Source organism: Hibiscus syriacus, unplaced genomic scaffold (assembly GCF_006381635.1).
Source record: "Hibiscus syriacus cultivar Baekdansim isolate YM2019G1 unplaced genomic scaffold, ASM638163v2 tig00112344_pilon, whole genome shotgun sequence".
Lineage (NCBI taxonomy): Eukaryota > Viridiplantae > Streptophyta > Magnoliopsida > Malvales > Malvaceae > Hibiscus > Hibiscus syriacus.
In genome coordinates, this window is record NW_024063307.1 from 438583 (window position 1) to 448265 (window position 9683).

Below are 9683 nucleotides of genomic sequence, written 5' to 3' on the forward strand. Positions count from 1 at the left end.
CTCTGCATCGGACACCACATCCTCAACTAACCCACCATTTGCAAGTGACAGGCCTTGACTTTAGTTGGTCAGCTTAAAGTGCCTTGCACACTCCCAAAGAATATATCCAGAATGAATCTATACTTTCGACGCTGCTAGCTTTACTAAAAGGAACTCAGGTGTCTTGATCATTTCCCGAGCATTCAAACAAGGTTAGTCTTATTTCACCCTACTTTATCACGTTTCTATGTTTGAATTAAACATCAATATGGTTCTCACTTGTAGTATTATTTGGAAGTTATTATAAACTTTTGGGAAACCTCAACTCCTTTTAGCATCCTAAGATTATTCATTCAAAACTGCTCGTGGGTATTGATGTTGGCCCTTCAGTATCGATACTAACCCATTGTTATTGATAGCCACCTGTTGGTATCGACACCCCTCAACTGTTATAGGTTACTTGGTTTAGGTGGTATCGATACTCTATGTTGAGTATTTATACTCTGGTATTGGGGTATCGATACTATCATAAGTACTCGTACCAAATTTAGGTTCAATGTTTCAAAAATACCTTAGTATCGATACCAACCATCTAGGTACCGATATTGGACCTCGAGTATCGATACTCCTTGAAGCAATACCGATACTGCCCTTAACTATATGCTAGGTTTTAGCCTTTCACGACTAACAATATCAGCACTGTTCTTTCAGTACCGATACTAACATATTAGAATGCCCTATTTGAGTTTGAACGAGTCCCTTAAACTCACTATTTTTCGTACTTTAAGGTTTCCCAATGTGTTATTAAGTCTTATTTGATCTTAGGGGCCATAAATAAGGCTTTATAACATGCTATAAACATCAAACATGAAATCTACTATGGAATTCTACTCAACATGCTTAAAGTCTTAACTTTATAGTTAAACTCATTTTTAATGATCTACAACTGATATGAGGAAGTTGTGAGTGTGTTACCTGACTTTCTTGGCTGCTAGAACTCCTCTCGAATCAACTAGGATTGACTTTTTCTATACCTCTTGCCTTTGAACTTTCTCCCACCTCTTTAGCTAAACAAAGGTAATAAAAAGGGTTTACTAATTTATCTAAGACTTAAAACAAGGTTAAGGATACTTCAAACAACCCAAATTTACTAAAATAAACTTAAATCCTTTGATTCCCTTAACCTTTATAAAAACCCATTTTTGAAACCATCCTCAAAAAATAAGATTAGGGACTCAAAATGAAGCTTGAAGTGCGAGGATCAGGATTCTTACCTTGGTTGCTTCATAGTAGGCTTGAGAATCTTAAAGCTTTTGCCTCTCTACTTGCTATTGAGAGAAAATAAAGAGAGAAAAGAGGAAATGAGGAGATATTTTAGTGGGGTTTGGTTTACACGTGAAATCCCTTTTAAATAAGGGGTTTCTATCATTTAAAACTGACTATGGGTAAACTCCACTTTTGGTCCTTCTCCTCTTAATCCCAACTTAAAACAACCACTTAGCTTTAGCTCTTAGGCCCACCTTGAGCCCAATACCCTTATGAACTGGTTTAAACTGGTTTAGAAAATCTAATGGGCTTGACTCATGAGTCTCGGGTTGACTCGAACTACTAACCCGAGATTCGGGGTATTACAATATCATTTAAATTATATTTACACATATTAATACTATGATATATAAAATATATAAACTTAAGTATAATAAAATATAAAAATATTTTAAGATAGTTCATTAATAATATTTTTATATATGAAATATTCTATTAAGGAAAAAAATATTATCAATAATTTTCAGGGTAAACTACGCGTTTAGTACCTAAACTACAAGTTTTTGTCTGTTTTAGTATCTAAACTTTCAATTTTTTTCAAAGCTTAACGTTAAATTTTGAATGAGGTACTAAAATGGAACAAAAACTAAAGTTTTTAATAGCGGGTACTAAAATGAAATAAAAACTAAAATTTAAGTGTGATTTTAAATAAAAATGAAAGTTTAGGTATTAAAATGGATAAACATTGATAGTTTAGATACTAAAAACGTAATTTACCATAAATATTTGAATTTTAAAATAATAATTTCAATATTTTGATTTAACCATAACTACTCATAAAATTTAAAATAAAATAATTTAAATGATATTTTTATCCTTTTAACCATTCAAAAAAAATATACATTATAAATAAATTTAAAAGAAATAATTATTTTATATAAAATATATCAATTTAAATTATAAAAAAAATATTAAAAAAATATAATTATAATAAAAAATATTTTACAATAATTTGCTATCAGTATTTGAATACATGAATCATAAATTTTATTTACTTTTAAGTAATTGAAATTAATTATTAGGCAATAAATTATTATCAAACTTCTTTTCTTTAACTCTTATCCTAAAATTCAAACAAAATAAACAGATAAATATTAAATAAAAAAGAAACTAAATTAAATATATAAAAACTAAAATAAATACGAATGCAAATTTAAAATAAAAAAATAAAAAGTTCAAGAATTAAAAACAAATAAAAAATTACCGAAGGAGAGCATATATATATATAGATATAGATATGCTCAATACGTGTATTAGAAGCAATAACTGAAGAACATAGAAACAAAACAGGAGAATAGAATTGAATCCATTAACAACAACAGAGTACCATTCCCTGTGTTTTCGATATAAAACTCGCAATGTGGAAGCACTATCAGATGGCGAATTTGTTGATGCTGGTTCTAGTACTTATTCTTCGAGTGTTGATCTCCAGCATCGAAAGAAAATAGTTAGTCTCGACGTAAAAGGGAACCAAGAATTTGAAACTGACGAAAAGAGAAACAATGCAAAACTAAGAGACTAAATTTTAAAAAGAAAAAAAACATGTCGTATAAAGAACAAATTATTTAACTAAGATCAAAATGACGTCGTTTTAGTCTTCATTTTCACAAACTCAAATCCGACTAGAGAACAAAATCCAAACCAAAATTTCGAATGGACTCAAATACTACAAATAACTGAAAATTCAAACAGAATGTGTTTTGCTCAACCCTAAAGCCACCATTAATTCACACATTAAACTCGAAACAAATGCACCAAAGAAAGCACTTTCACCGAAGAAACTTGGGTCTTTCAAAATCTATATCAAGAATGTGTTGAGCAATTCAGGGAGTAAAGGATTCGTAGCATGGAATCCCCAAAAACCAAAACGACAGATATAAACTTGCACAACAAGAAACTACAGTATCCTAAATCGCCTTAGAACCACCAACAATGATGTCGAACTAAAGGATTCTCACTACATATCATCCTCAAATTGTATCCAACTAGTAGCAGACTTTTTTTTCTATTTCGCTATCAGTTTAAGTCGCCACATTGCCATACTACCCCGGTAATCGGCCCTGGAAATATTGCACAAAATAGTCAGTCAGTCTCGCAGAATAAAATCCTTGCACTAAAACCATTTGCTCGTTCCATTTTAGCAGCATCGTCAGCTAGGATGCATGCCAACACATGCAGTTCCAGGGCTCGAGCTCTCGATATAATAAACTGTTAAACCTAGATCTAGATGCACTAGCTGTAGGATTGTAAATTTACCTTAAAACTAAGTAGATGCCACACAGAATTGGACTGGAGCCTTTGGATTTAGAGAACCTAAAGTAGAGCTCTATACAGCCATTTTCATCTCTATTTTCTTGTGAGGATCATAGACTATGAGTTCGAAATCGGAAGCCACAAAGGAATCGATGTTCTTTTTCTCAGGATTGATCTTCAAGATCTGCATTTCAATATGGTAAGAGAATAATCTGGAAGGAACGAGGTGACCGAGAAGTAGGAATACTTCCCCCACATGGTTTTAAGATGAATAATTAAACTCAACTGGAAAAGGCTTTGGCAGTTTCTGGAGCTGCTCTTGTAGGGGCCTAACATGAGTACTATAAACATGAGTATCACCAAGCACATGGATGAAATCACCCGGGGCAAGATCTGATGGACAATCGAAATTAAGATAGGTTAGATAATGGAGCTGGACGAAATCAAACAGCTCGAGCATCAAGTTCTCTTTTCTGTTCATTTTCCGCTCATTTGCTGTATTTATTATCTAAAAGTTAAGAGACTAAATTCCGAGAGATGAGGGACGAAAGCCACTCTTTTATCCACTAAATGGTAAAATAACTAAAGATAACCACATAATACGGTTCATTCCAGCAATTCAATCATGCATAAACATAGTATTAGTTTCAGTGGCAACATCGTACCACAAACATGAGCAATCATGCACGTTAGGAGAGCATAAGATGCGATGTTAAATGGCACACCCAAGCCCATGTCACAAGAGCGCTGATACATTTGGCATGATAATTCCCCATTTGCTACGTAGAACTGCAAAACATTTATATTGGAAAGGCTTAATTTAAGTACAAAAGAAAGCGAGAGAAAACAATCACAAACCAATACTAACCTGAGCAAACATGTGGCAAGGCGGAAGTGCCATAAGTTTGAGATCAGAAGGATTCCAGGCTGAGAGTATAATCCTTCTATCATTTGGATTATTTTTAATCTTGTCAATAACATCCAACAACTGATCAAATCCTTGTCCAGTGTAGTCGGCATGCATGTCAGTATACCTGAAAAAGATCATATACAAAACAAATGAAGCAACACCGTCGCACAAAAATGTATAGGCAGCGAAAAATGGGAAAGTTGAAATCCACTAACCTCGCACCAAAATACCTCCACTGGAACCCATACACAGGTCCCAAGTCACCCTCCTCTCTACCAGTCAACCCAATACTGAGATTCAAGAGCAAGTTGGTAATAACAGGAAAAAAATAGTACAAATTGATAGCAAAACCAAAAAGGTTAGAGTGATACCTGTCAAGAAACTCCCTGGATGCATTACCGTCCCATATATGAATGCCCTTTTCTTGAAGGACCTGTTAACAATGCAAATATTTTAGAATGGAACTCTATTCCCCGATCTGACTGGTTAAGCCATCTTCTAAATAAGATCAAAGTTTTTGGAATAGGGAAAAAAGTTCGAAGACCCACAGAAAATGCTAAAAGCCAAAGATAAACTCTACAAGAAACTGACAGAAAATCGAGAGATAAATGAAGAATAGAAGCTCTGCCTTCATTTATAGGAGCATAAAATATGCCAAGCAATGTAAACGGAGCTTGTTATTCAAGAAATTAACCTTGGCATTAGTTGAGCCACTGATGAACCAGAGCAGCTCCTCAACAACACCTCGCCAGAATACCTTCTGAAGACAATCAATACAAATGCAGATCATTCCTCAAAAAAAAAATACAAATGCAAATCAATTATCCGTATAATTAATATTGAAAATAAATACAGAAGGCATAACTCCATTACGATGTAAGTATGTAAATACATAAAACTAACAACAATATGCATGCCTTGGTTGTCAGAAGCGGAAAAGTTTTTCGCAAGTTGAATCGCATCTGTCAAATACATTATAAAAGAATTAAAATAATCAGCAATCACAAGCCCAAAAACATATTGCTGGAAACCAATTTCCAGAAGCAAATCAGACAGGATTTTAACTTAGAGCTGCGGATCACCTGGCAACCAAATTTTGAAAAAGTACCAGTCCCAGTCCTGTCATCCTTCAGATTACCATCAGAGATGATGTCTTGAATCATATTCAGGTACAAGTACTCCTCGTGTTTCTCAAAAATCTTCTTAGGCAGGAAAGAGAAATTTTGTATCTCAAACTTAGAGGAATCTAGCTTATTGTCAAGGACCTGGTTGTCATCCAGGTTGATGTGTTCAACAGCAGAGGTTCTCACACGAACATACGTTGCAAAGCAATACCGGATGTTGTTTTCCACTTGAGGAAATGACGAGTACCAAGGCTGAAATACTGAGGAATCAATGGAAGGCATAAATGTATCACATTCGATGCTGGTCTCAATTTCTGTAAGGTGAATAGCATCACATCCAGCAGCATTAAGGGATTCCCTGAACCGAAAGGTAGAGCATATAAGATAAGAGGGGAGGAAAATAAAGAATTAAGAATCTTGCAAAATTTTAAGATGCATGCTCTGCACCTAAATATCTGGCCACCCCCTATTACAAATACTTTCTCGATCGAAAGACAATAAGGAGATGCAGCTAATAATTCCAAAGCAGATGTCATGCTTCCACATATAACAACATTCTCAGCAGTTGCAATATCAAAACTCCCTGAACGAGTCAGAACAACATTAAGACGACCTGGAAGTGGTCGATATTGAAGGGGAATACTTTCCCACGTTTTTCTACCCATTATGACCGCATTCCTTTTCCCAGGGTCTGCCGTAGTCAGAGTGAGATCTTTGAAGAATTTGAGATCAGAAGGCAATTGCCAAGGCAACTTCCCATCTTTACCAATACCCCAATCTTTAGTGGCGGCGACAACGATCTGGTAAGTTCGCCTTGGATCCGGTAGGACCTCGACATTGCCATTTCCGTTTCCATTAGGAATGTTCATCAAGGTGTTAGCAGACATATTCGAACCAAAAACAAAATCAGAAACTCAATGACTAAAATGTCAAATCCTGTATCAAAAACAAGACTAAAGTAAAAAAACCAATGACTATAATATCAAATCTACATCTAGCTTCAAGTAGAAGATAAAAACAACAGAACCTACTTAGACAACTCTTTGATCCTAGTCAAACCTATATAGACAACAGTCAGAAAATAAACTAAAAATAACCGCAAAACAAAAATCAGTTTTAACCGTTCTCTGTTCTGTTTCGACAAATGAATCTAACCGTCTAATAATAAAATAATGCCAAAAGATACATATTCAAAAATGATAAATCAGAGCCAGAGAGATTCGATCTGTCGATGCATGTGAAAGAAAAAAGTAATGGAAGAATAATTATTTTTAAAAAAATAAGAACAGAAATAACGGGAGAAAAATCCTAAATAATTTAACAAATAATGAAGACACTTAGTTGAGATTTTCCATAGAAAATGAAAAGGAATAAAATCATCGATAATCGCACCTATACCAAACATTCCACTCTTTTTATAAAAAAAAATAGTATTTCTTTCTACATAACATTCATGGAATTAGGCAAAATCAAACCAGCTATTAGAAGTAGTTCAAGGAACATTATAATCAAAGTTAATAAAATAAATAAATATAACCTTTCCAGATAGAGAGGGAGATAGAGAGAGAGAAATGCAAATGAAATTACCGACCGATCTGAGACGGAGACACAAAATCTTCAATCAGCAACCGCAAGAGGTTAGGATACTGCAAGAAGAACAGAGAACAGAGAAGTTAGGGTTTCTTTTGTAGGGGTTGTTTTGGGGGAAATTGGGGAAGTTGAGTGGAGAATCAGTATTTAGTAGGTACAAGAAAGAGAGTACTTTGAAATTTTGAAGAAAATAAAATAAATCCAAAATGCATTGTTGACGCGACGCGGGGGGGCGTCAAGGTAAATTTTAAGGGTAAACTACATCTAACGTCCCTTAATTATAGGTTTAGTGATAAATAGCTCACTTTTTTCTAAAAATTACAAACAAACCATTCTATTAAAATATTACTACAAATAAGTAACTTCATTGTTAAAATTAAAATAAACATTTAATATTTTCTTATATAATAATATTTTTAGTCCCTGAAATTTATATATTTTTATCAATTTTATTTATCCCAACAATTCATAAATTTAATCATTTATATTTAAAAATTCCATCGATTTAATCTTATTTTACGACACTGTCAAACTAAGCGAGTCCATCAGATCAAAATAGTAGTTATAAAACAATATTTTTTCCATAAACAACAACAAAATAATATATTTTTAAATATGAAATATTAAATTTATTAAATTGTTTTGGATTAGTATCAAATTGGTAAACCAAATAAGTTTTATGAACTAAAATTATTATTGGGCTTCTTTACTATTTCGTCTAATATTTAACTACAAAATTATATGTTTATAACAATCTTTTAATTCATCGAAATATTTGTAGCTCCAAATATTAATTATATTATCACTAATAACTGTGTAATTATTATCTATTCATTTTAGTCTAATTCTTCTCTTACCCCGTACACTTTTCACACACTTGAGATTTAATTTTAAAAATTTTAATTTTTATGGATCCAACCACCATACTCTTTTCATTTAATAACCAATATCCATATGATAAAAAACAAATTCTTAAATTTCTTTTTGAACAAAATTCTTAAAATCTTAAATACTATATATATATATATATAAGAGAGGGGGGAGGGGGGACACCCTTATAGAATCAGGTCAAATCGAGATGTGGGATTAGGATATCCCAATCTAGGTGCTATGCCCGGAAGGAGGGTAAGTCCAAAACAAACCAATTATCATATGCCACTTGATAACCAGACATTGGTTCCTTGAGGAAGTGTCTTGACCATATTGAGCGGCTGCGATTGCTTTAGGTACCGTCCTTTGGTTGATCAACGGGGAGAAATTAGACTCAGATATGGAAATTGCCTGAATGTCTTAAATTACTCCCCATCCCAACACCGTTAAGATCATTCCCGGAAAAGCAATCCCAGCCGTTCACGTCGCCATCTCCCACGTGTTTTGCTTGACATGCATAACTGGTATAATTCCAATTCTTAGGTTGATCCTCCAAACTTACGAATTCCCACTACTACGATAAATTTTCCTTCTAAAGCAATGCTTTTAGAATTGTGTTTTCAAGGATAAACCCATAAATTTATATTGCGAATTTGAGAAGTTATATTAAAAAATTTAAGGGTGTAAAGTTATAAAATTTTAGGAGATATGAAATTAGATAATTAATAAAAAAATTAAAAAAATCTAAAATATAAGGGATTTTGAAAATTCTAGGAGGCGTGACCGAACCCCAACATCCCCTCAATTCATCTCTATGTGTTACGAAATATTTATATAATATACAAATTTTAAATTTTATATATTATTTTAAATCTTTAGATTAATTAAATTTAATCATTAAAATGAATGCGTTTAAAATTTAACATAATTCACTTTTTTATATAGAAAAAAAATCTTATTTCTTATCGTTAATCTTAATCATTCATTTTTATTAATTCAATAATTCAAGAAAAATCATTATTTTTATATTTTTCTACTCAAATTTAACGTGAAGTAGTATCCAATGTATGGAATAAGCCTACTAGTTTTGAAGTTAGTTTCTCCTACTAGTTTTGAAGTTAGTTTCTCCTACAATGTACTTAATAAATGGTCGTCCCTTGTTCCCATATATAATGGGGTAAAGGGGAGATAAGATAGTAGGTTGCTCCCAACCCTAGATTAAGAGCAGTTTTCGTAGAAGACCTCCAAATTATAAAATACCCTCCATGGGACTCGATCCCACGACCTCAAGGTTAAGAACTTTGTGCTCTATCAACTGAGTTGGATGGTCATCTCCTATAATGTACTTAATGTTATTATTATTTTTGTTATCCTAAAAAAATTAAATTAATTTATCTCTCACATATTCAATAAGTTGCCATTATTTAAAATTTAATCTGTATTTTCTTTAATGTGGTCAGCATAAAATCCAAACTAGTATTTAATACTTTGAGTGGACAATTAAACTAGTGGAAGGACTACATTGATAAGATATTAATATTTTGATGATTTAATTATAATATTACCTCATTTTAAAAACATGTATTTAAAGAATATCACTTTTTTACCTACATATTTAAAAATAATAATTA

General features: G+C 32.6%; 1 protein-coding gene across 2 annotated transcripts; it reads right to left on the minus strand.

Moving 5' to 3' along the window:
• Positions 1–3109: 3109 nt before the first annotated feature.
• LOC120178255 (bifunctional dihydrofolate reductase-thymidylate synthase-like) lies at positions 3110–7409 on the minus strand. 2 transcript variants are annotated; one of them, XM_039184170.1, is made up of 12 exons: positions 7184–7409; positions 6040–6528; positions 5551–5950; positions 5386–5430; positions 5163–5225; positions 4840–4901; positions 4684–4758; positions 4427–4592; positions 4224–4347; positions 3845–3951; positions 3562–3742; positions 3110–3365 (listed from the first exon to the last, which is right to left on the minus strand). In XM_039184170.1, the coding sequence occupies exons 2-11, from the start codon at positions 6477–6479 to the stop codon at positions 3632–3634; spliced, it is 1593 nt and encodes a 530-aa protein (XP_039040101.1). In that variant the 5' UTR covers positions 6480–6528; positions 7184–7409; the 3' UTR covers positions 3110–3365; positions 3562–3631. The 2 variants fall into 2 exon arrangements, with proteins under 2 accessions (XP_039040101.1, XP_039040100.1); XM_039184169.1 differs by having other exon boundaries at positions 3125–3365; positions 5163–5228; positions 7184–7407.
• Positions 7410–9683: the final 2274 nt, after the last annotated feature.

What these genes read in the sequence shown, in the direction of transcription:
- LOC120178255 (XM_039184169.1), bottom strand. Translation starts at nt 6,479, where the DNA reads ATGTCTGCTAACACCTTGATGAACATTCCTAATGGAAACGGAAATGGC. An exon ending in TTCCGCTTCTGACAACCAAG is followed by an intron (nt 5,229 to 5,385) that starts GCATGCATATTG and finishes GATTGTCTTCAG; the next exon opens with AAGGTATTCTGGCGAGGTGT. An exon ending in TGGAGGTATTTTGGTGCGAG is followed by an intron (nt 4,593 to 4,683) that starts GTTAGTGGATTT and finishes GATCTTTTTCAG; the next exon opens with GTATACTGACATGCATGCCG.